Genomic DNA, 26,587 nt, shown 5'->3' on the forward strand with positions numbered 1-26,587 from the left:
AATAAGGCCGTGTGGAGACATGGAGGTTTCAGCATTTCTTGGTTGTAAATTTCCTAGAGTTACCCATACTCTGGCCATTCAAGCACAGAAACGGTGACTAATACTTGTTTTAAACTAAAGAGAAGATATCTACTACCTAAAGATGAAAATCCATCTCCGTTTTCAATTGTCACAGGAAATCTGATGCATAGGACCAGGAAAGCAAGGTGCGCCATGTTTCCCCGGTGCTGGTGGTTGCTGCAGATGGCTAAAAAATGCCCTCTCTCTCTCTCTCTCTCTCTCTCTCTCTCTCTCTCCCTCTCTCTCTCTCTCTCTCTCTCTCTCTCTCTCCCTCTCTCTCTCCCTCTCCTCTCTCTCTCTCTCTCTCTCTCTCTCTCTCTCTCTCTCTCTCTCTCTCTCTCCTTCTCTGTGTTATAAGCATCTGATTCTTGAAAGCAGCACCTCTTAATCTCTGATGCTTTTTTCCCTACAGACTAAGCAGGCAGTTCAGTCAGCACAATACATCAGCTCACAGTATTCCCTGATGCCTTTTCCCATAATGCCGTTCCCGAATGAAAAAAAGGCATCTCCTTGAATTGGGAAATAAAACTCACTCGCAGGCACGCAAACATCCAACGTCATGAACCACAGCACAGCATTCAACTCTCACTGCTCAAATTCCTGTTGTGAGTGGTCAGTTAGGAATAGAAAGGTTTCCAGAGACAAGAGAGACTTTCATTCTGTCCCCAGCTATGCCATATAGGGTCTGTATGTCAGATCTCCTCAATGAGCTACAAGAAGACAGAAGCTATTGCTCCAACCATGAAAGAGCAACATTCCTCAGCTGTGGCTGGCTCAGGAACGGCCAGTCCTAGAACTGCCAGAGATTGGTAGCTTCAGGGCAGAGTGGTTCTTCCATCATCAGTTGTAGATCCTCTCACTCACTTGAGGGCCCTATTTTCTCCTCCACCCGGCTGCCGTCAGGGGGATGCAATTTGCACTTAGAAGGGGAATGTCGGACAGTTGAACGTGATGACCGAGCAAAACAGGAAGTCAATGACTGAGAGCTGCAATCACAAGCAATATCCTATAAAGAGAAAAAAAAAATACTGAGTGGAAAAAGAACAGGTTCAGATGAAGACTTGAGATGGTGGTTAAGAGCAGGAATCTTCACATTACCCATAGCAGTAAATTCCTTTATGCAGGATGCTGTGTTTGTGCTCTCATCTACATCATACTGAGGCCTGCTGTACTCAACTACATAAAGTTAGTTTCCCTTTTCTTGGCAAAAGAAAGAGATAGAACTGTTCAGTGAAAAAACTTGTCAGCTATAACTGAATGTTCATTTTTCATGAAAGAATTTATGAAGGAAGGAAGAGTGACAAGCTAAGGTAAGTAAAGTTTATTTTTTGTTTGTTTGTGCTGAAAGTTGGTATTTATAGCTCTGTATACTTTTCCTATTTTCATTCTATTCTCTGTGTAATCTTTACTACAGGCTACAAATTTGTCTTGTTTTGTGTTTACTGTTTGCTAATTTCCAGCATTGCTCTTTAGAAACCACTTTCCTCTCACTGTTGAGTTGCTGGGAACATACATGTAACCCAACTGATAGTAGACAGTATCTAATCTAGTACTAATTAGATATTAATTAGTATCTAATCTAAGGGATAGTCCAGGAGAGGCTGGGAGGAAATAAAGGTACGCCAAAGCAAAATAGAAGGTAGCAGTGTACCAAGAGAGAGAAATTAATGCACTACCGAGAGATTCCGTAGGCTTCCCAGCTAGAAAAATTGATAGATATAGCAAGGAAGCCCAGAGAAGAAATAAGTAAAAACTGGAAAGAGTAAGTCTTACTACAATACTCTTATCTCATCACATACATCCAGTATGAAATTAGATCTATTTGTCAAAGATTGTATATTTAAATTATTCTGGACAAATAAAATGTAATATATAAAAGGTAATTAAGGCTGCAATATATGCCCAACCTCTAATATAAGTATGCCTGATACCTAGTGGTCTTTACTTCAGGTTATTGGTAATCACTCCTAAAACAGACATTGCATGAAAGAAGAAGAGTAGTTATTGAAATCAATGTCTGGGAATTCTGGGAGCTGAAGTCCACAAGTCTTAAAGTTGTCAAGACTGCAGACCCCAGGTCCAGACTATAAATTAATCCTGATCTGGAAAAAAGTGAAGTGTCAAAGGCACGTATTAACACATTCCTTGGTTTCATGCAGTTAGAATAAGTATCTTCCACAAGCCTCCTAGACAGATATGATTGCCAGACTCATCTGAATTTTTTTTAACTACTGTGCAGTCTACACCAAAATATTATGAAAGCCATTGACATCTTTGTGTTTTGGCCTTCACATTGTTAGTGGATGGAAAATATCCTATATGATATATTTTAATTCATTGGGAAGGGGGCTAGAAACTGATTTGCTTCTGCTATTAAGAGATATATTCCATATATTGTAATAAATATTACCTCGTTGGCAATAGTAGCACAAACAGCATCAGTCTCCTTTAAGGTTCTGTCTTTGCCTCCTTGGCTTAGACTGGAGAGCTTTGGTTCCTCATTGCAGCTCTGCTTTGTAGTTTTTTTAGAGGTGTTTTCCAAAAGCTGGAGCATTGCTGAGGAAGGTTCTGGTTTCTTGTTACTGTTGTCCCCTCCAACTGGCTCTTTCTTGTCAGGAACCAAAGTGGGACTTTGAGTTCTACCACACACATTCCGGAAAAACTCTTGCACTAAACCATATTTAGGTGCTTCTGGCTTGGCTTTACTTTCCTGACATCCAGGCTTCCATATGGACTCTGTGCTCCCAGAATGCTCCACAACATTGAATAAGCTAGACAAGCCATCATTAATGTTGCTTAGAACTGGACTGTCTCTAGTAGTGGTGGACCGAGCCCAGGCTGAGCCATTTTGCTTACTCTGATGGAGGTTCCACAAGCTTCGGTCCTTGGAATTATCCAGTTTAGATGATGATCTTCTTTGGAGTTTGGGAGAACCATATTTGGGAGAGCAACAGGGCCGTTCAATCCTGGAATGGACTTTGTCCAGAGATGTTGAAATCTGCTTGCTGCGCACTGACACAAGGGAAGAACTTCGTGGAGACCAGCTCTTACTACTGTGGATGCTTCCTCTGGGTATGTCTGTCTGCAAGCCAATACTGACCGTCTGAATAGTCTGGGTACCAACATTGGCCAATCCCACTGTCTGGCTAGAGGTGCTCTTAACCTTTCTTTCAAGGGAACTGGAACGAATAGCTTGACGAACACAATTGGTGATTTCCTTCATGTCATCACTCATGTTGCCAGAAATTTCAAGGTCATGCAGGGATGGTGGGAATTTGGACACTGGAGCTACAGCTTTCTCACTAACAGCACTACCATCGAGTAATTCCCGATGCTGCTTGGAAAAGTTACACAACCATCGACTATACATGTTTTCTGAGCTGTCTGACTCCTCCTTGGGCTTAGCCATTGTGAACAGAAAACCAGGCTCAACCATGATCTTCTCCTCTCTGTTGTGCACTAGAGGAGGTTCCAACCTTCGTACAACAGGTGGGCTATAATATATGCGGATCCCAGTTTTGTCTGGAGCTGTGTAGCTCCTCTGCATTTGTTTCTGGGTCTGTTCCAATGTAGGTAAGTCATTTGTCTGAATACATTCACAAGGGGAAGCATCCAGCTTCTCTGAAACCAGGGGTGTAGGCTGCTTACTGTTCACACAAGCAAAGTTCTCAGGAGTGATCTTCTGTGTAGTTGGAGATCCTTTTTTGCTGTGGGCATTGTCTATGATCACAGTGCTGCTTTTGCCAGGAAGATAAGGAGAGCAGTCAAGCAAACTTTCAAATTCAGACATGGAGGAAACTGACTTTGTCCTAAATAGACAAGAGAAAGCAATGAGTAACAACCTAACTTTCGGACTGAGAATTTTATGTGTCCTACCTATGTGATGTCTACTTTTTTTCCTGTCAATTCTGTCAGTTTCCCTGTCATTTTCCAATTAATCTTTTAACATGTCTAAGGATGTAGCAAAAATAGGTGTTGTTGTGACAATGAACAGAAAGTAGGTAGAATTTGCAGACCTGATTCCATTTCTCATGCTTTATGCTATTTAGCCAGTGAGAAAACTCAGTGCTTCTATTAATAATTCTGTATTTAAAAACAGTGCCATCATCAAAATGACATTTTCAGCACGGGAGTAGAATAAAAGCACTACCATGCTCTGGGTTATTGGTAAGATGCTACTTTCTTTTGATCACAAAAATGATATTTTATGCTAATATACAAATTATCAATGGCATCAGAATAAGACACAGATTCTTATGTGTGCAGAAAATAATAAAAACACTACATCTTCTGTTTAAAATATGCTTTTGAATATGAAATGTAAATGTCCACTGAAAAATAGACTGGTCATCTGTCAACAGTTATCCTACCTTTTTAAATTACTTCCTTTGATATCAGTTTCAGAAGCCATCTCTTTGTCAGTGATTTTCTCATTGAGGGTCTGAAAAAATATAAAAGAAGCTTTTATCAACTGTGCTTTTATGATTTTGTGTCAGGAAGGGAGAAATTCAGATAAAGTAAAAGTCGTATCAGTTCTCTATGTGAATTTAAAACTTTACTTGTTTTTTTTTTATTTTTTTATTATTTTTAATTCCATTTATATCCTGCCCTTCTCTGAAGACTCAGGGCGGCTTACAAGCTTAGCAGTTTGCCTTTAAATAGCCAAAAGAGTTCAAAGACACTTTCTTCTTGATAATAATTATGAACCACATGAGTAATGGAAGTATAACCCAGAGATCCAGAATTTCAAAAATGTTATCTGTTTCTTAGAAAGAATCTTAAACTTTACTTGCTTGCTGGATCACACTAAGATCTATCTAGTCCTAGAGCTAGTCAAAGATCTAGTCAAAAGTCATTAGCAAGTTCACATCTCTGAATGTGATCATTACCTACCCTTTATTTCCAGCCTATGATTACAGCTGATATTGTTCTGTCTCAAGAACAATACTATAAGGTTCCCACTTAAAAGGCTCAAAAAGTGATTGAAAACTGGTTGTTCTCCAGTTCTTGGGGTTGGTTATCGAGTCCCTATATGATTTCTGTTTATTACTCAAGTATGCCTTTTTCTTCTGGATGCATATGATTTGTACTCCTATTTTAATGTTTCCTGCTTTTAAAGGGTATGCCATCCAGAACTGGGCAGCCTCTAAATCATAAGAATAAGCCCAATATCGGTCCTTCTTATAAATCTTGTAATTAGAATAAAGTAATGTTTATTCAGCTTACCTCTTTCCAGCTACCACCATGCTTCTCCATTTCAGAGGCTTTTAAGGCCCATCGGTTGGCACCTTTCTGAAGCTGAATAGTTTACAAAACAAAGTTAACAAATGCTCAGCCTGCTCATAAGCACTCATTTGTCCTTCATATTCTTATCTGCTTTAACAATATCTGCAGAGACCTCCTGACTTGGCAAAATCACAACTGCTTTGGGAACTCTGATTCATTCTCTCTCTCTCTCTCTCTCTCTCTCTCTCTCTCTCTCTCTCTCTCTCTCTCTCTCTCTCTCTCTCTCCTGTCTTTTTCACACGCGGATCACAACCAGAAGGATGAGATGGCATATCAAATAGATTCAGAAAGAGGAAGTAAGCATCTCCCAACTTTGCCCATGGAGCTGCCAACTCAAAGCAAGTCAACCGTACAGTTTTTACTTTAGTCATTTGGTAATGTTAAAAAAACATCTTTAGGAAGTGACATTCTCTTAGCTGTTTTTGAGGTAGATGGAAGAACTCCTGGTTTCCCTGTGCATCTATCATATGTACTACTGGCATATGCTGTAAAAAGGGGATCGATGAACTAAGGTTAACTATGTCATGAAAAAACAGCCATTTCACTGAAAGTGCACCTGGCAATCTATATAGCCAATGTATGTACCATTTTGGCATTCTTTTGCATGATCTCACAAGAATTGGATAATTTGATTTACTTTATTTTTAGCACTGAGCAGAGATGCCTGCTCCGGCACCTTGACATTGTTTATTGTTATGTACACAATATTTTCATCCTGCCCTTTCTCTAATAGGGATCATGTGGTTTGCCTCCTCACAACAGTCCTAAGAATAGGAAGAAAAAAAGTGGGGATCCAAAAATTATGAATTACTACTCCAATGCTAAACAGCTATTTGAACTCAAGAAGCCATTTTGGGCTATGCATATTCTTAAAGACACATGACTTCTTGTCCAGTATCCGGTATTAAAATCATGCTTATTAGAAGAAGAAGAAAAAGTGAGCTAGGAGGACAAAACAAATTTCACACTCATTCTTGTTTCCTACCTGGTTAATTTTGTTCTGCAGTTCTTTCACCTGTTGCTCTGCCTGCTGCTGTTCATCCTTAAAACGGTCCAAGAGTTCCAGCTTTTCTTGGTCCCAGTTCTTCTCATTGATTTGAAGTTGCTTGGTCAGGTCCATAACAGCACTATATGATTCAGCTAGGAGATGCTGATGCTCTTCCCTTTCCCTCTTCAGAGCAGTTTTCCACTCAGAAAGAGCACGTTCTGCTGGACCTTTTCCAGTCTTAGTTTCTAACTGCAAGGACAAAAAATAAAACTAATTAAAACTAAGGTATTGGCAGCTGCAGTTCGGGATGAGCAAGACCATTTCAGTCTTCAGGCTTATTTCCCTCTTCAAAGCATTTGTTATCGACCTATTCCCCTCCAAGCAGTCATTCTAGATTAGAATGATATTGTCTGACATGTGATGTGGCAGCAGGCTGGAGAAGGCCATCCTCCAAAATCCTGGGATTAAAGTGGGAAGAGCCAAACTAAACCAGCAATCAAGAGCTAGAACTGCTACTCCCCAACAAGATTAGTAAATTACTAAGATTATGCAAGCTGTGAATTCTGAGCATTGTAATCCCATCGTAACGGGATAGCATTAACTACCTACAGTATAGAGTAGTGATGGCAAACCTTTTAGAGACCGAGTGCCAAAACTGCAACCCAAAACCCACTTATTTATCGCAAAGTGCCAGGACCGCATCAGCATTGTGGTGCCCTCGGGGGGAGGGCAGGGAGGCACCTCTTGAGTGCTGCCTCTGGCACGCAAAACCTGGGGGCACAAAAATGAGCCACCATTCTGCAAGGTGCAAAAACGGCCGCCGCAGCACTGCAGGGTGCAGATACAAGACGCTGCACCATGCAAGAACGGGGCAGGGCTAGTATTGTGCAGGCACTAACCCTACTCCATTTGCAGTGTGTGCATGCTCGTAGCCCCGTGCGTGCATGCATGCATGTAAAATGCTTCCCCCTCCCTTTTCTTCCAGTCCATCAATCTACAATGGTTGGGGACCTCTGCTCTACCAGCTTTGCTTGAGCTTGCTAGATGGCCACTTTGCCTCCTTTGTGCTGGGCGGGGCTCCTGCTCCAGGCAGTGTGATGGCATGATGGACCGGCTGCTGGCAGCAGTGGTGCGCGTACCAACAGAGAGGGCTCTGAGTGCTGCCTCTGGCACACGTGCCATAGGTTCACCACCACTGGTATAGAGAATAGTGTGGGTAGCTGGGTGGCACCAAAACTGCCAAATTCACTTCCTGGAGTAATTCATTTTTTTAGTACCAGGCCACGCCATGATTAGGATTGCTTTAATCACCTTTTCTCTTATTTCTTTCTTCCAAATTTAATTTGATGCTGCTCTATCACTTTTCCCCTCTTGCCAATATGATTTCATGTCATTTGTAAAGTTTCTAAAGTTTCTGAGTTACCCCAAAGATGCTTTTTCACAAGGCAACTGGGCTTTCTTGGGTGGGTTTTTTTTTGAAGATGTTTTGTTTCTCATCCAAGAAGCTTTTTTTAGCTCTTACTGGATGGTGGGGAAACATTCTCCATCATCCGGTCAGAGCTGAAGAAGCTTCTTGGATGAAAATCGAAACGTCTTCAAAGAAAAACAAGAAAGTCCAGTTGCCTCGTGAAAAAGCATCTTTGGGACAACTATAACCTGGATGACTGAAAATCTCCATAGACATAAAGTTTCTGAGCTCCTGGGAATTTATGAATGAAATAAAAACCTATCTGTAGTCTCAGACTACAACAGCAATATCACATTTTTAAGTTCATATATTATCTATAGATTTCAAAGGAAGACTAAGCTGGAGTTGTCCTTCTTGAAGCCATAAAGTCAGGCAGGAATAGAAACAGATTAATTCCATGATTTTATGGCAAAAATGACTGATTAGGATCTAGGGAGATAGAGCATTTCATGTTCTTCCTCCAAAGCAGAAAAGAAAGATAGATTAGTCAGTCAAAATGAGGTAAGACTCAAGCCTTTCATAGTCCCATATTCTACTGGACTGCAAGAATTGTTTCCCTTTTTCCTTCACAATTCCTGGCTGTTCACCAAAAGAAAAAAAAAGTATACCAGAAATGCCTTCCTTGCCTTGCCCTGATAGGAATCATGTGATAAGCTTGATTTTCTTGGAAATTAAGCAGAAAAAAATACATACTTTTATCTCAGAATAGTAAGATAAGAGACAAGATTCTGATGTCACACAAAAACATTATTCCTGTAACAGATGGAAGTAAAGGTTTTATTAGGGAATTAGTTTTCAACTCTTAACAAACTGTGAGCAAAATCTACAAATAACAGGACCACTGCCATATCAGGATGAAAAGTGATGAATAACAAATAATTAGAATAGATTCATCTGAGTCCTAAATCCATATTTCTGTCAAACTGTAAATCTGTACAGCTATTAAGAAAGGCTACTAAAAAGGAAGACATTACTAAAGCAAATACTAATCCTAAACAGAGCATGTGATGAAGTCTTGGGAATGATGAGCTCATTAAAGCTATTGGTTCTCTTGATGCAGGCAAATCCCCAAACTCGTGACATTCACCTCAAGCCATATGCCTAATGGAATGGACATATGGTCACCCAGATGTCAGAGAAATCCATTGATGAAAGTGAGATTGCAGCATTTGATGAAACTGCTAGAAGTGAAGCTAATTACACACTAACTAAAAATTGTGGAATAATTTGTTGCTTAGGAAAATTAGCTTGAAAATAGGGAGAATCCTTTGGGGGGGGGAGGTTAACAGTCTGACTCTTGAGTCTTGCCTGACCGCTGCTCTCATTGTGAGAGATTAAGCAAGCAAAGATAAGTAGTAATGAGGAATTTCCAAATGAAGCATAATCCAAATATTCTTTTTCATAGTACACTTGTGCAACCAGAGACTAAGATGTGAAGGACACAGGGGTGAAACACAAGCTGCAAAGGCCACAGCTCTGCCCTTCTGCAGCAGCTCCAGAGAAGAGTGAATGAATTCTAAAAGACTTGTCCCCAGGCTCCCTTGCAAACTGACAGCTCAGACAGCTGAAGAGGAAATTATTCTATTCAGATAATAATTGGACAAGATAGTTACATTTATGAATAATAGCAGTTTAATGCAGATGCCATTCTGGGTAAGTAACTGGTAGGAATCTGGGGGAATCCATGAAAAATCTAATAATGGCGTCTCCAGAGTAAATTACTAACAAGTGGGTCATTTCTTGGGGTTTCATCATTATAACCTTGAAAAGGAGGAGTCTTCCAAAAGCCAAAAGTGAAGTTCCCTCACAGCTTTTCTCAGGTTGTTATGTTCTTGCATCTATTTGTCTTCTGTAACAGCAGGCTGAAATTCATTCTTTAAGTCTGGGCACTGCAGAGACAGCTTATGGGTAATTTCTCAACTGATGTGAGTAACCTAACCTAAAACTTATTAGTGAAAATTTTATTTGCTCGCCTTAACCGAATAGGCGAAGAAAATCTCTGCTCACGGAAGTTGCTTCTTCTCTGGTTTTGTGCTTACATCAAAACCCAGGAGACAAAACCTATTCTTTCAATTTGCCCACCTCTTTACAACTCATTAGCAACTTTGGACAACTTCTATATGAACTACAATGCAATTTTATCCATCAGGAAAGCCTCATGTTGAGGTGGATGGGTGGAAGGAATTAGACTAGGAACGTCTACTTTTGATATTACAGTTGTTCTTCTAAATTTTATTATCTGTTGCTTTATTGATATTTTAAGTCATGTTTTATAGTATCTATATAATTCCTTGCAGTTTTCTTATGAAATTATCCTGTTTGTTTTATCTTTGATGTTATGTCTTTAATTTTTGAAAATATTCCAGTTGATGCAATAGAATAGCTTTTTAATGTTCACAAATCAGGCAAGCAGACAGGGAGGCAGATGGGATAGCCACCTCTCAAGTAAATGCCAGAGCTTCTAGATTCAATGGCTAAAACACTGACAACGCTAAGCATCTGCAGAAGCATTGCACATAATGACTGCTTTTGTAGTAACAACCAAAGTTTTTTTAAAAATATCTTCAAAATAACCAAGGAACACAGCTTTATGCATATTGAAATATACTGTATAATTCATATGTACATATATTTTAATATACTAGATGTACATTGATGACAATGACATGCTGTTTCTTGCCCCAAAGCCTAGGAAAGTAAACCACATGGTGAGATAACCATATAACAGCCTTTCTCAGTTTACTGTGTTTCCTGTCTAATAATATTACAACTTCCGGTTTGATAGTATATCTCAAGGCAGTCAGCTTGGCTGGGACAAACAATTAATTCCACATCCACTATTCAAGACTACTGTGGAAAAGAGGATTTCTCTTGCATCTCCTATTATGTTAATCTAAACCAGGGGTCTTCAACTTGGCCCTTTTATGACTTCTGGACTTCAACTCCTACAAATTCTGGGAGTTGAAGTCCACAAGTCATAAAAGGGCCAAGTTTGAAGACCCCTGATCTAAACAATCCCCTCTGTGCACATATACTGTACTAAATGTTCTCTCTTTTAACTTCAAGTTACTTTTTCCAGTCTCTGGCTTTACTAGTTTATTTTTCCAACATTTTTGTTCACCAGTTTTCTCAACAGAAAAGATTATTTTAAAAAGAGGAGCATTTAAGCCTACTCTGTGGCTAACCAAAGAATCCTGGTTGCATTCCTTTTTATAGCAGAAGTTTCAGATTTGTTCTGAATCTTGTTCTGAACAAGAGCAATACAATTAGGGATTTGACAGCAGACAACCAAGGCTTATTAGAACTCTTATATCCAGGATCCTCAAAATTATTCACACTGTTAAGACTCAGTTCATAAGTTCCATTTTTTATCTTTTATTAAAAGATTTTACAAAGATTTTAAAAACTACAAAAACATAGATGAATAGGAAAGGATTATAAAAGAGTAAATAAAAAATAAAGACTAACAAAAAAGCAAGAAAAAAGCTATCTAAAGAAGCATCTTTCAATCTTCTTTGCAGCAGTTACAAACACAGCAATTGCCATCTATATGTTGCTACATTACAATGGAGAAACTGTTTTTTATTTGATTAATTTGATATCTGGTGCTAAACATGTTTCTTGGATTCTAACCTGAGTGATAAGACTCTTGAGTTCAGTTCTCTCCATCTCCCAGGTGGCTTTGGCTTTGGCAAACTGTTGCTGCAGTTCGTTCATGCCTCTCCTCTCTTCCCGTAGTTCTGTGCACAGCTCCTTCAAGATCACCTTCATATCTGACAAGGTCTTGGTATATTCATTGGGCTAAAAAAATTACAAAAACAAAAATATGAAGTTCTTATAGTAGAATGAAGAAAACATTACCAAACTATATCAGTTTCACAAAGAAAAGAAAGAATTTTGAAGGAGCAACATGCTAATGTTGAAAAGCAAGGTGGTATGATGTCTATGCCAGAGCTTTTCAACCAGTGGTACGGGTACCACCTGTGGTACATTGGCACCTGGCAGGTGGTACACAACCATCCTAGAAAAGTGGCAGTGAGAGAGAGGAATGAGCTGAACCGGTGGCAGCACCGCACAAGCCTAACCGAGAGATGGCTGGAGCTGCAAGGCTGTCAGGGCTCAGTGGAAGCCCCAGGATCAGTGCCAGGCTCCAGCTGGAGCTCACTGCTGATCATGGTGCTTCTGCTGAGCCCAGAAGAAGCGCCGATCAGCTGAAATGTTGCAGCATCTCCAGGGTCTTATGATTTACATTCAGATGCTTGGCAACTGATTCATATTTATGACGGTCACAGTGTCCCAGGGTCATGTGAAGTGACCAAAACCTGCTGCAACCACCCAACAGATGGGGGGAATAAAAACCAACCCCCATCCCACCCCCGCTGTCAATCCTCAACAGAAATTCTCACAACAGTGAAAACCTCGGACAGGAGGAAGAGCGCCGCTGGGCGGGCAGGCAGGTGTCTTGCTCGGCTGTGGCTTGGGGGGCATTTTTTTCAGTGCCATTGTAACTTCGAACAGCCAGTAAGTGAACTGTTGTAAGTCGAGAACTACCTGTACTTCATCCCTTTTTTCTTTTTTCTTTTTTTTTTTTTTTTTTGGTCATCAAGCTTTTGACACCTTGTTAGGCGACTGGTGGTACTCGGAAGTTGCCATATCCTAAAAGTGGTACAATGGGTGAAAAGGTTGAAAAGCCCTGGTCTATGCTGTTGGACTAGGATTAAAGTGCCCAAAATTCAAATTTGCTTTGACTATATCATTCCCGCTCAACTAACCTACCTCAAAGGTTTATTATTCAGGGAAGGAGACACTTTTTACTATTATAAATTCTTTGAAGACAGGGTGGGCTACAGTGCTTTTTTTGTTAAAAAAAAAGGTGCCAGAACTCACACATGTTATACAACCTGCCTTGCCTAACCTACAAGGTTCCATCCAAAAAAGGTGCCAGAACTCTGTTCTGGGCGTTCTATGAGAAAAAAAGCCCTGGTGGGCTATAAACGTAAAAACAGTTTTTGAACATAGTAGGGAAAGCCTGCCCATCATACTTTATGCAATTATTTCATTTTTTGCTTCTGATTATCTTTATAGCAATCATAAGTATCAATAAAAATGTTTCTATGTTTACAAGAAAACAACTTTCCTTTTTTCCTATTATCTATTTCTTCTAATCATAAATTGCAAATTTGCTTTTTTTCTGTTTTACACAAAAAAATCTATAAGGGATTTCCCATCAATATAGATATTCACTCTCTAATTAAGGACATCAGGTTGGCCATCTCGGCATGTTCCATCATCTTCATCAACTGTTCCTCCATTGTGGGTAGGACTGAATCTTTCCACTTTTCTACATATAGGAATTTTGATGCAGTTATGTATAAAAAACAAATTTCTGTGACTTTGTTCCATCTGTTTGTTCATCAATCCCTAAAGAAAAGTCTCTGGTTTCAATTATATATTAATCTTTAAGATCCTCTAAATTAGTGTATGTATTTGTAGCCAACTCAGATTACAGTGTTCAAAAATCATACATTATTTGTCTACATTAAATCTTTATAATAATTGTATGTAAGAAATCAATTGACTAGTATATCCATCTGCTACCAAATCTCCCCTTGATTTTATTTTACAGCCCCCTTGAAAGAATTCTAATATCTCATAATAAGTTAACCATTTGTGTTTACTTATCATTTCTCGTCTATAAAATGCTTCTTGTGTAGAAAGCCGCAAAGGGGTTTTGGGCACCACCTAAGTTTGTATTTATATCATGATTTTTAAAATCTACATTAACCTTAGCTTTGTTATACCACAAATATCCATGCCACTCAAATCTCAGATCATGCCTTTCTAATTCCAAAGGCCTTCTATTTCTCAGCAATGCCCTCTGTTTCATCCAAACTAACCAACAAGATACAAAATATAATTTAAAATTAGGTAGATCCAATCCTTCTCTTTCCTTTGCATCTTCTAACAGCTTATGTTTAACTCATGGATTTTTTTCCCCTTGCCATAAAAATTTCAATGCTCATCATCAAACTCTTATTTTCTTATACAATCTGAAAACAATCACACTTAAATAACATGCGTTCAAATTTGTGAAAAGATGTTGTGTTTGTACTATATAGAGGCTGAGAAAGCTCATAGTCATTTAGAGGTTCACTAAAATATCCAATGTAACCAGAAGTGCCTAAAGATTTGCATGCAACTTTATATGGACCATCTATCTTTTTATCTGGAAATGCCAAGACTGAAAATTGGACCATCAGAATGTCACAAGGGTGCTCTCTCTACTATCATATTGTTACCAACATCCCATGTAATTATTAATATGTATTAATTTCCAGTTGTTTGAATCATATACACTATATGCACTGTCTCCTATGCATTTGGCTGTGAATCGAGATGTAGGAAAGATGAAATACATAAGACCACTCAAAGCATGTCATAAAAACAGATGTTTATGGTTATAATTTGTAGCTTATGAAATGAAGATTTCTAACACAAAGGGCTTCCAAAAACACTTGAACTGAATCAAATGATGACACTCAGCTACAAAGTGCAAAAAAGTATGAGAAGGCTAATTATCTGGAACTTGCAAGGCCTTGTTGTAACTTATAGAATTAGATGGGAATGGCACATTGTTGTTGTTGTTGTTAGTTGCGAAGTCGTGTCCGACCCATCGCGACCCTATGGACAATGTTCCTCCAGGCCTTCCTGTCCTCTACCATCTTCTGGAGTCCATCTAAGCTCACGCCTACTGCTTCAGTGACTCCATCCAGCCACCTCATTCTCTGTCGTCCCCTTCTTCTATTGCCCTCAATCTTTCCCAGCATTAGGCTCTTCTCCAGTGAGTCCTTCCTTCTCATTAGGTGGCCAAAGTATTTGAGTTTTAGCTTCAGGATCTGGCCTTCTAAAGAGCAGTCAGGGTTGATCTCCTCTAGGACTGACCGGTTTGATCGCCTTGCAGTCCAAGGAACTCGCAGGAGTCTTCTCCAGCACCATAGTTCAAAGGCTTCAATTCTTTGGCGCTCAGCCTTTCTTATGGTCCAGCTTTCACTGCCATACATTGCAACTGGGAAGACCATAGCCTTGACTATACGGATTTTTGTTGACAGGGTGATGTCTCTGCTTTTTAGTGTGCTGTCTAGATTTGCCATGGCTTTCCTCCCAAGGAGCAAGCGTCTTTTAATTTCTTGGCTACAGTCCCCATCTGCAGTGATCTTGGAGCCAAGGAAAATAAAATCTGTCACTACCTCCATTTCTTCCCCATCTATTTGCCAGGAATTGAGAGGGCCAGATGCCATGATCTTGGTTTTCTTAATGTTTAGTTTCAACCCAAGTTTTGCACTCTCCTTCTTCACCCGCAACACCAGGCTCTTTAGTTCTTCTTCACTTTCTGCCATTAGAGTGGTATCATCTGCATATCTTAGGTTGTTGATGTTTCTTCCGGCAATCTTAATTCCAACTTTTGATTCATCTAGCCCTGCCTTTCTCATGATGTGCTCTGCATATAAGTTAAATAGGCAAGGCGACAGTATACAGCCTTGCCGGACTCCTTTCCCAATTTTGAACCAATCAATGGCACATTACATAAGATAATATGCATAGTGGATACAGTATCTCAGTTTTTCAGAGTTTTTCTGAGACCAATTCAAAACTAATCTGCCAGGCTAAGCTTTGAGTTTGTAGATATACTTGGGTATTGAATGCATATTGTGAATGAAACTTTTGGTTCACAAAGAAAACAATGAAAGATAAAAACAAGCAGATTTATATATTCCTGAATCTCTGGAGCTTCACCGTGTCACTCCTCAGCTGCAACTTTTCTTTCCACAAATGCTTTTGCAGATTTTTTCATCATAATCTCAGATGCGATATGGCTGCTTTGATTATGGGCTAGGATACTTTGATAGCTGAATATTGATTACATCTGAATGGGTAAAGTCATCAGGAAAAGCATACAGTTTGTGGTGATATGAAAGTTTTGCATAGCTGCCATGAACAAAACTGTTGCGTCACTTCAGACAGCACATTTTTCAGTCAGTCAGCTCATACATTCAAATTCAACTAATTCAGAGATGTACCAAACAATAAGTGTTTTTAAGAGGGAATGTAAATGATCACAAATTCTATACAGAATGGATTCTTTATTCCATTGGTCTCCTATTCCATCTTACCATGTTCTGGGACCAAAGATCTCCTGTGTATGTCTTATTATCTGCTTGCTGCTGTGGGCTCAGTTCTTCTTCTTCAATCAGCAAATATAGTTCTTTCATGCTATTCACCTAAAAAGAGCAAACAGTGAGTAGGGGCCTATCATAACTAAATTGCCTGCTTTGTTGTCTGAAAAGAACCTGCTAGTACAGAGCCTACTGGACCCTTCAAGCAGAGGTGACAGGTTGAGAACTGTCAACAGATCAAGCCTGTACCTCAAAGTGGGATGCTACAATAAGCAGCAGCCACACAGAGATGTTTCATGCCATGTCATCACAGCTATGTTTGGTATCACCCTCTCTCTCATGTTTCTGTACCAGGCACCTTTCTAGACATTTCTGCCTGGAAAGAATCATCCTTTGGGACTTGACAGTACACTGGCATATAAAGAAGCTGTTGTTGCCAAGCCTGCCATTTTTCAGCTGCACACAAACTATGCATTCTATTTAAATTAGCATGAATATGTTGCTCTGATAATGATGAGAGACTGTTTTGTTCATCTAATGTGGCCTTGCGTCTCCTTATGTCCAGAGCCAAGACAATTCAATAAAACCTTATCAGTCAGGTAAAATAATTCCCTTTCCACCTAGTGTGGAAAGTAATATGGAGGCAGGCAAGAATGAGGCTAACAAGATTTCAAGGAAGGTAGAGATGCTACTACACAACTCTTCATATAATGTGCTTTCTCCACATTCGTGAAAAAGCCTCACTGCAGATTCATTCCCATACCATAATTTAATGAAGTAAAAATGCATATCTAAGTCTCCACGTGCTTTTTATGTCACTTGTGATTGTTCTCCCTGCAGTAGAGTAGGAATAAGAACCCCTCCAAATGGTGAAGTGTCACATCTCTCCCTACTGGCTTTGTTGATGATCTAGAGTGAACTGTGGTTTTACAGTGTGTTAAAGATCATAAATACCCCATTTTCAAAACAGAGAGGAGGATAAATAGAACGTATGTTCCAGCCAAAGTTAATTTGAAATATGCATGAAGAATTTAAACAAAGCTGATTTAAGCCTTGCATCTCAATTGCTGACCTTCACCAAGATATACTATTGAGAAAATTATCTAATGCCAAAAGCTAGCTCAGGGGTAGGCAACCTTGGCTCTTTTATGACTCATGGACTTCAACTCCCAGAATTCTTGAGTTAGTATGGCTGGCTCAGGAATTCTGGGATTTGAAGTCCACGAGTCATAAAAGAGCCAAGGTTGCCTACCCCTGAGCTAGATAATAACTCTTGCCTTCAAAGAGTGAATGGTTTAAAAAAAGGTAAGAAGGAAGGAATAAAAGGTCCATTCCCTGAATGTTTGACAGAGCCTAAACTATGATAGCACCCAACCTTGTCCCAAGATGATAAAAGATGTTAACAAAACAACAGAGTACACTCAAGGCAAATGTCACAGTTATCTCTGTTAATGTCAATTGAAGATTTTGATTACACAGATATAGAAGTTCATGGTCAAACATTACTATACCTCCAAGAAATCACTGCCTTCATTTTGCAAGGTTTTCCCCTGTCTCCAATGCTTCAAAAACCACTTGAGCTTCATAAAAAGAAGCAGGAAATTCTGTTTGAACTGTTGGGATTCTTGTACTAGAAGGTTCTTCTCCTGGCTCCAGAACTTCTGCTCCAATCTCCTCTGAAGGTTCAGGCTCTGCAGCTCAAATTCTCTTCTCAGGAGGGCCTTCTGGTGATCATCCTTTAACTGATGAAACATGGGAAGAAACTGAGAACATTACACAAAGGGTGTGTGTGTGTGTGCCAGCAAAGTCAGTTCACATTGAATCAAAGTAACCAAGAGTGCGGACAAGAAAAATCTAATGTATGGGAAGCATGAATATTTTCTTCTCCTTCACTAATGTTTTCTTTTTAAAAATATTTGAAATGCTTGGTATGGAAAACCAAAAAAATGTTTAAAGCATATGGCAATAAAATACAGTGAGAGGAATTTCAACTATTAAAAATGTTCTGGGCAATGTTTTTCAGAATAAGGCTGGTTTGGGAGAAAGAAATAACCAAAGCTTTCAGACATCAGTCCAACTTTGTTTGGAAGCATCTAGGGTTCATTCCACAAATTCTAGTTAACACCTGAGAATCATCAAATATTTATCAAGTAGAAAAGTATCACTGTACACTTGCTATCGCCTGATTCATGGCAATACATTTCCAACATCCAGAGATACCAAATAAAAACATTTGCTTATTTGTTGGCAACCAGAGGGAGCAGAACAGAGTTATTTTGTGCCTGCATCCAACTGCAAAATGGTTGAAGCAGCATAAGGAATAAGCTTGCACCAGTCTCTCTGATAAGTTGCTGCAAGCTCTTCTTGGATCCCAGAAGATGACTCCAAACAAATACCACTAACCTGGCAGATTTTTTGTGTGAAGTTCTCTGCTTCCTCTTTCCTCAGCTGCCTTTCTTGGGAAAGTTGTTCTTGTAGGCCCTTCAAACTCTCATTAGCTTCAGAAAGAACTAGTTGCAGTTCCTTGATCTGCAAGGACAATATAACAGCCAATACTGTAGTCAGAGTGTCAATGTTTGCATTGATGTGTCTTTTAATCAGAACCATGACACAGAGGACGTATCGTGACAAACCACCAATAACTCTATGCTATTTGGGAGAAGATGCCCAAAAAAGCTGTTTATGATACGGAGGGAGCAACATTTGTCATTTTACGTATCTTTGTGCACAAATATAAGACTTGTCCTTTGCAGTGAGGTATCTTTATGTGCTTTAATATAACAATTACTATATATAAGAACTCTAGAAAGTAACATAAAAGGAAGAATCTGGAAAAATTGTCAGCAATGGCCCCATGTACTCAGTTTATTGCATATTCTAAACCTGCAATTGAAAACTTTCAAATTGTAATTTTGCACAAGAAGTCAGCAAATCTTCCTTCAAATCCTTTCTATTTTATACTTCAGTTTGCCTCACTAGGGTGCTCTCCCAATGTATTATGCTGGCTGAAACATCATGATCTGCAGCCAACACAGTGCTGTAACCCAACAAGCAGGATGAACACCAGAGTGAGCCATTTTTTTTATTATCTATGTATTCAGCTTAACATACTGCTGATTACTGAGATCTCTGACATGTAAATATCTACATATTCCAATTTGGCTCTTCCAAAAGATTTAGCAGAACTGAAAATGGAAAGGTGGATGAATGAGAACTTTGCCTTTATTTTTTTTCCTCTCTTATATATAATTAAGTAATACTTTTCCAGCCAAGTAACTCTTCCCAGAGTCCCCAGCCAGCCATCCTCTCTTCCTTTAGGAACATCAGCACATACCTCAGACACGTAAGAATCCTTCTCTTCTCGTTGGTATGACTTGTAGCTCTGGTCATGTCCCATGTTGGCTTCTGAATTGATGGCGGCAGAGCTGCTGCTGCTGCTGGGGCTGCGATATAGATCAGAGGGCCTGCTCTCCCCGACATCCCAGTCTGGGGCCTCCCTAAAGTCAGACTGCTGCATGCATGGGCAAGTTAATGAGAACAAACCAAAAGAATAGAAAAGAAAAGAAAAGAAAGAACAAAAACAAAACAAATGGGTCTCAGGAACAATAAAGAGAGCTACAAGACAACAAAAAGGATGAAGAGGAAGAGGAACTTCACTACTGTGGCAGAAGATAAAGTGGAAAATAAAAGGAGACACAAAATGAGCAGACACGTGGGCTGGATTGTTTGGGGAGGGGGAAAGAGAGAGAGAGAGAGGGAAAAAATGTGCAAACACCAGTTATGGTGCCATGCAGTGCTAGGGGTGAGGGTGTGGCTAGCTGGAATAACAGAGGGGGCCAGTGCATGCACAAAAGTAGAACTCTGAAATTTTGGAGTGTGCTTCAGGAGGTTGCAATTCAGCCATTCTCCCAAACCATTTCCCACAAGGGCCAAGGCATTTCGTATCCAGCTTGGGTCACTACATTTTCTCTTGCTACATCAGGGTCCGGTCTACAAGACTGAATATTCCTAAGTAGGTTATTATCTTAGCCAAGACAAACACAAAGTTTGTCTCCAGAGGTGCAGTTTCAAGCATACTTTCATCTCTCCATTCTAAACAGGGAAAGTGCACGCATTTGACAAACTCAAATTATATTTACCGTATGGCAAAGGTATCGCAGTCAACCTCTCCAAAATTACTATGTCAAACAAAAACCTTGGAAGCTAATGTTTTCTCTTACTGAATTGACTTTGGAAAATTACTTTAAAATGGGTACTATGTCAGGGCAAATCTATCAATATGTGGAAGTGATTTGAAAAGGTCTTGATTATCTTGTAATATAGTCCCCTTCTGGCAGGGCAATGATTTGATTTTTCTGCCCTACATATGAAATAGATTTGGGTTGGGGTTACAATATATTATGCATTTGTCTAGGCAAACTCCTGTCCCATGCACACTCTGCTAAACCAGAGTCCTATCTTGTTAGTGGCCTCAGTTCCATGCAGTGAACTAGTTGTTAGTTTGTCATTTCACTCTGAGAAAGTAGAAAAAGGAAGTTACATTAACAGGGTCAGGTTCTGATTGGTTAAGGCAAGAAAAACAGTACTGTACAGCAAATAAAGCAATAATAACTGCAAGGGAGTCACTGTCAACAACTCAGAGAAACCCTCACCTGGAATTCAGCACCATGACTTTTTCGTAGAGCTTCTTTGGTGGAATCCTGCGAGCTGGAACCTGGTAGGGAATCCTGCTGATCTTTCAAGCAGCCACCAATACCGTCCACTTTTTTCATAAAGGTATTTAGCTCCTGTTGCAGGACTCCAAGCCGCATCAATATAGCATTGATCAGCTTGGAGTCTGTAGTATTCTCATTGTCCATTGCCTCACTCAAAACTAGCTGTGCACAGTCGTTGTCCATGCAAAGTCTGAGGCTAGAGGTAAAGCCATTGGCATCAGAAATCAGGACATCAATAGCTTTGCTGACAAGAGCAGCCTGATCTCTGATGTCAAGGAGGGTCTCAAAGTCTTTACATTTGGATAGCTGGTTGGGGCTGCTTTCATGAGCTTTGCTGAAGCCATTGCTATGTACTTTCTCCTTTGCATCATTTTCTCCCCCAATAGGAATTTCTTTCCAAAGCGAGGTTGGGATGCACAAGGCAGAATCACCAGCCTCAGCATCTGTCTCCAGCATGGGTCGGGTGGTATGGCAAGAGGCAAGGTCACAACGTTGCAAGTTGGAGAGTAGCACTCGGTTCTCATACTGTAGCTTCTTAACTTTGCCACTAAGCTCACTGATTTGGGCCTTGGCAGTGACCAGTTCTTCTTGAGAAGTCTCGCTAATCACTGAACAGCTGTCCTCAGATAAAGTAATATCCAGATCATGATCTGACTTGTACTTATTGAGCTCATTCATGAGGAGCTTATTCTGTTCCTCCAGCTCCATCAATGAACGTCTCAACAGGTCTGCCTCTTCTTCCACAAACTGCAAGTGCCGCTTGAGTTCTGTCACACTCTCCCCAGAATCTCCATTGTTTGCCATGGAGAATGCCAACTGGATATCTTGTCCCAAAAGGTCTTTATCTCCCTGCCCCTTCATGTCATCCATCTCTGCCCTCAGTCCTCGATTTTCAACCTCAAGCTCTACTATTCTGCGGCTCAGAATATTGGCTTCTTCTTCAACAAGTTTCAAATGGACCTTTAGTTCAGCTTCTCTGGAGTGAGGTGAGTCAGCCAGCTCTTCTATGGAGAGAGAGCTTTCCAGGTCCCCATACAAGGACTGGTATTTTGTCAGCTCATCCTTCATACTGTCATTATCTTTGGCTAACTTAGTTAGTTTTTTACACATTAGAGCAGATTCCTCCTTAGCAAAATGCAATTGACATTTGAGATCTGCATTGTCTTCCTAGGATCAAAAAAATAAATAAATGATGCAAGCATTACCAAAAGAAAATAGTACTTTTAACAAATCACTGTATATTAGAAAGACTATTGATCTTTCATGTCAATAAGATTGACATTGGCATACTATAATTGATTACATTTATATTGATATTATACTGAGAAGCCAAAGTTGGGGTTGGTGCTGGAGAACTTGAAGTTTTCATATAACCTAAACGAGATCAGTTCCTCTTGGATAACATTTTCATTTTCCCTTGAGGAACATTATCTCATTAAAAGTGACCGTTAGACCGTTATAAAATTAGTTCATTTCCTGCCTACATAACTCATGGAATAAAAGCTCTAAGAAAACCCTCAGAAGAAAAGAATGTCTCCAGTAAGCACTCAAACCTTCTTTCCAGATGTCCAATACACTATGAGCATTCAGCTACAACTGACAGCTTAATGTTGCATCAGCCAGAATTGAAAAAAAGCAACTATTCTTCAATTCTTAAAATGTACTGCATTGTTGCATTATCATTACAAAAATTCTATTGCACCAGATTGAAATATAGCATAAATTGGGGGAGGGGGGAATAGAAATTCACTAAAGATCAATTCACTTTTATTCTTTGAGGCAAGCCAGTAGTTATGTTTCCTTGGAATTATGAGCATATCCTACAAACTATGTTCAATAAATGTCTCCATGTCAGATCTTTGCTTCTGGGTCCTGATTGTTCAAATGCTGGATATCTCTTTAAAAAGTTCAAATATCAAGAGACTTCAGCAAAAAGACACAAAGCTACTTTCCTCAGTTTGTTGTTATTCATTTATTTATTTGACTTTATTAGCTACCAATTCCAATGGAGTCTTTAATACTGAAATGAAACACAGAGCTACCTTTAGGAATTAGGCTAATGTAATGGCTCAGTGGGTTAGGACGCTGAGCTTGTCGATCAGATGGTCAGCAGTTTGGCGGGTCGAATCCCGAGTGCCGCGTAACACAGTGAGAACCTGTTACTCGTCCCAGCTTCTGCCAAACTAGCAGTTCGAAAGCACGTAAAAAAATGCAAGTAGAAAAATAGGGACCACTATGGTGGGAAGGTAACAGCTAGATGCCTTTGGCATCTAGTCATGCTGGCCACCAAATTGCTAACATACGCTGGATCATGGAGAAAGCTAGAGAGTTCCAGAAAAACATCTACTTCTGCTTCATTGACTATGCTAAAGCCTTTGATTGTGTGGATCATAACAAACTGTGGCAAGTCCTTAAAGAGATGGGCGTACCAGACCATCTTATTTGTCTCTTGAGAAACCTATATGCGGCCCAAGAAGCAACAGTGAGAACTGGACACGGAACCACTGATTGGTTCAAAATTGGGAAAGGAGTCCGGCAAGGCTGTATACCTTGCCTATTTAACTTATATGCAGAGCACATCATGAGAAAGGCAGGGCTAGATGAATCAAAAGTTGGAATTAAGATTGCCGGAAGAAACATCAACAACCTAAGATATGCAGATGATACCACTCTAATGGCAGAAAGTGAAGAGGAACTAAAGAGCCTCTTGTTGCGAGTGAAGAAGGAGAGTGCAAAACTTGGGTTGAAACTAAACATTAAGAAAACCAAGATCATGGCATCTGGCCCTCTCAATTCCTGGCAAATAGATGGGGAAGAAATGGAGGTAGTGACAGATTTTATTTTCCTGGGTTCCAAGATCACTGCAGATGGGGACTGTAGCCAAGAAATTAAAAGACGCTTGCTCCTCGGGAGGAAAGCCATGGCAAATCTAGACAGCACACTAAAAAGTAGAGACATCACCCTGTCAACAAAAGTGTGTATAGTCAAGGCTATGGTCTTCCCAGTTGCAATGTATGGCAGTGAAAGTTGGACCATAAGAAAGGCTGAGCGCCAAAGAATTGAAGCCTTTGAACTATGGTGCTGGAGAAGACTCCTGCGAGTCCCTTGGACTGCAAGGCGATCAAACCGGTCAGTCCTAGAGGAGATCAACCCTGACTGCTCTTTAGAAGGCCAGATCCTGAAGCTAAAACTCAAATACTTTGGCCACCTAATGAGAAGGAAGGACTCACTGGAGAAGAGCCTAATGCTGGGAAAGATTGAGGGCACTAGAAGAATGGGACGACAGAGAATGAGGTGGCTGGATGGAGTCACTGAAGCAGTAGGCGTGAGCTTAAATGGACTCCAGAAGATGGTAGAGGACAGGAAGGCCTGGAGGAACGTTGTCCATAGGGTCGCAATGGGTCGGACATGACTTCGCAACTAACAACAACAACAACATGCTGGCCACATGACCACGGAGACGTCCTCGGACAAGTGCTGGCTCTTTGGCTTTGAAATGGAGATGAGCACCGGCCCCTAGAGTTGAAAACGACTAGCACGCATATGCAGGGGAACCTTTACCTCTACCTTAATGGATTTAATCAGGGGAATTAGGTTTTTTTTCACTGGGGAGATACAGTTTGATATTTTTCATGTCTGACCTCTGGGGAGCATAATTGATACTCTGATGACATAACATCAACTGGGAAGAGATCTGAAGTTATTTTTCCCCATCAATTTTGGGGGTTTGGATTGTTAAAATATAACATAGATGTTAACATACTCCTTGCTAAGAAAACTACATGGATGTGTCAAATTTAAATGGTGCGATCTTTGGGAGCTACATCATATGAAACTTCCAAATATTGTTCAAGGGAAGCCCCATGTAGAGCACATTGCAGTAATCAGTCTGGAGGTGACTAGAACATAAGTGACTATAAGCAGGGACTACCAATCCAGGAACAGGCACAATCAGCATACAAGACAAAGCTATGCAAAGGCCCTCGTAGCCATAGCTGCCCCCTGCTCATGGGACAAGAGTCATAAATCTAGGAGGACTTGTGCACTGGGTCTGCTTGAGGTCATGCAACCCATCCAGCACCAAAGATTGTGTAGTCCTGGAATCATCAGGTTCCCAAACACAAAACTAGTTAATCTTGTGAGAGTTCAGCTGAAACTGTTTTTTCCTATCCAGACATTTACAGCCTCCAGGCACTAAACTAAGATATTCATGACCTTGTTTAATTCACCAGAGTTAGAAATATATAATTGGCCACCATCAGCATACTAATGACACCTTACCCCCATGTGATGACCTCATGTAGATGTTGAAAAGGAGAAGAGAAACCACTGATCACTGTGGCACCACACACTGGCTGCAGATGAAACCTCTCCTCTCCTTCCCAATTATTACTGACTATAATTGATCCTAAAGGAAGGAAGTAAACCAGTACAATATCATGTTACCTACCCCCAAACCCTCTGAGCTAATCCAGAAGGGTACCATGATCAATGGCATCAAAAGCCACCAAGAGGTCAAGTAGGATGAGGTTCGATGCACTACCCCATCCCACCCATGCCAGAATTCATCTAAAGGTACAGCCAGTGCTATTTCTGTCCCATATCCAAAACCGGGTCCCAACTGAAAAGGGTCCAGATAATCTGCCATGATAAATTGTGGCCACATTCGTGTAGTTGGCTTGGTAGCAATATGGAAATAGTTGGCTACTGCCTTCTTCCAGGACACTTTTTTCTACTTTTTCTAGCTGCCACACCATAACTTTCCAGGATCTCAGAGCCATCCTCTTTGGTTTTATAGATCAGCAGGGATGGCTATGTGCACCAAATCATGCTGAAAATCATGCAACTGACACTTCAATCTCCATACAGTAAGTTTAGATAATAATGGATTTAGCTTGGGGCATAAATCACTAGCTGACTTCAGCTGTGCTCAATAAGCATACTCAGTTCCTCTATAAAAGCAACACATAATCTTCTGAATATGCATCTCAACTTGAAATATGCTATAATGGGACATTTGGAAACTCTTATCAAGGTTATTAAAAATCAAAAACATGGCAGTATGCAAAATCAGGCTTCAATCTTACTTGAGCTTGAAGTAAAACTTGTTTGGGAATATATTATTTCTTTCTTTTGACAGCATTATTTATTTATTCAAAGCTTATATTATTCTAGATAATCATATAACCCATGGTAACTTACATTTTTAAAAAATCCCAAACAATAGTGAACTTATACCATAGAATCTATGGGGGACAAAAAAAAGTACAATAAATTAAGCTGTGAAGGACAGTACCTCTATAAAGCATTACAGTGGCAAGAAGGTGACAAGCAACAGGGAGAAAGCAGAACTATTTAACTCGTTTTTTGCATCTGTCTTTACACAAAGGGAAAAAACAGTCCAACCTACCAAAACCAGTGCCATAAAAAGCAGAACAGAAACGCAAGTTAAGATAGTCAAGAAAATGGTAAGTGAGCACCTGTCCAGCCTAGACGAGTTCAAATCACCAGGACCAGATGGATTACACCCCAAGGTTCTCAAGGAACTGGCAGACGTGATCTCAGAACCGCTGAACTATATTTTTTAAAGATCCTGGAGCACTGGGGAACTACCAGAGGACTGGAAGAGAGCTGATGTAGTTCCCATCTTCAAAAAAGGGAAGAAAATAGATCCCGGAAACTACAGACCTATCAGCCTGACCTCAATACCTGGGAAGATTCTGGAAAAGATAATCAAACAACAATTCAGCGAACACCTTGATGCGAACAAAGTTATCACTAAAAGCCAACATGGGTTTGTCAAAAACAGATCATGCCAGACAAATCTTATTGCATTCTTTGACCAAGTGACAAAACTAGTGAACCAGAGGAATGCTGTAGATATAATTTACTTGGA

At 40.0% G+C, this 26,587-nt stretch overlaps 1 protein-coding gene across 2 annotated transcripts in view; it reads right to left on the reverse strand.

The window, feature by feature from the left end:
* Positions 1-375: 375 nt before the first annotated feature.
* Positions 376-26,587, reverse strand: part of MTCL2 (microtubule crosslinking factor 2) — a 55,171-nt gene continuing 28,959 nt past the window's right edge. For both annotated transcript variants that reach the window (XM_083357616.1, XM_083357617.1), the window contains 11 exons: positions 20,629-21,858; positions 19,311-19,487; positions 18,380-18,505; positions 17,488-17,718; positions 15,974-16,081; positions 11,436-11,603; positions 6,332-6,583; positions 5,287-5,358; positions 4,431-4,501; positions 2,471-3,869; positions 376-1,066 (listed from right to left, as the gene is read on the reverse strand). In XM_083357616.1, the coding sequence (XP_083213742.1) occupies positions 917-1,066; positions 2,471-3,869; positions 4,431-4,501; positions 5,287-5,358; positions 6,332-6,583; positions 11,436-11,603; positions 15,974-16,081; positions 17,488-17,718; positions 18,380-18,505; positions 19,311-19,487; positions 20,629-21,858 (3,984 nt within the window). In that variant the 3' untranslated portion in view covers positions 376-916. The remainder of the gene's footprint in view (positions 1,067-2,470; positions 3,870-4,430; positions 4,502-5,286; positions 5,359-6,331; positions 6,584-11,435; positions 11,604-15,973; positions 16,082-17,487; positions 17,719-18,379; positions 18,506-19,310; positions 19,488-20,628; positions 21,859-26,587) is intronic.

This window comes from Vipera ursinii (genome assembly GCF_947247035.1).
Source record: "Vipera ursinii genome assembly, chromosome: 3".
Taxonomy (NCBI): domain Eukaryota; kingdom Metazoa; phylum Chordata; class Lepidosauria; order Squamata; family Viperidae; genus Vipera; species Vipera ursinii.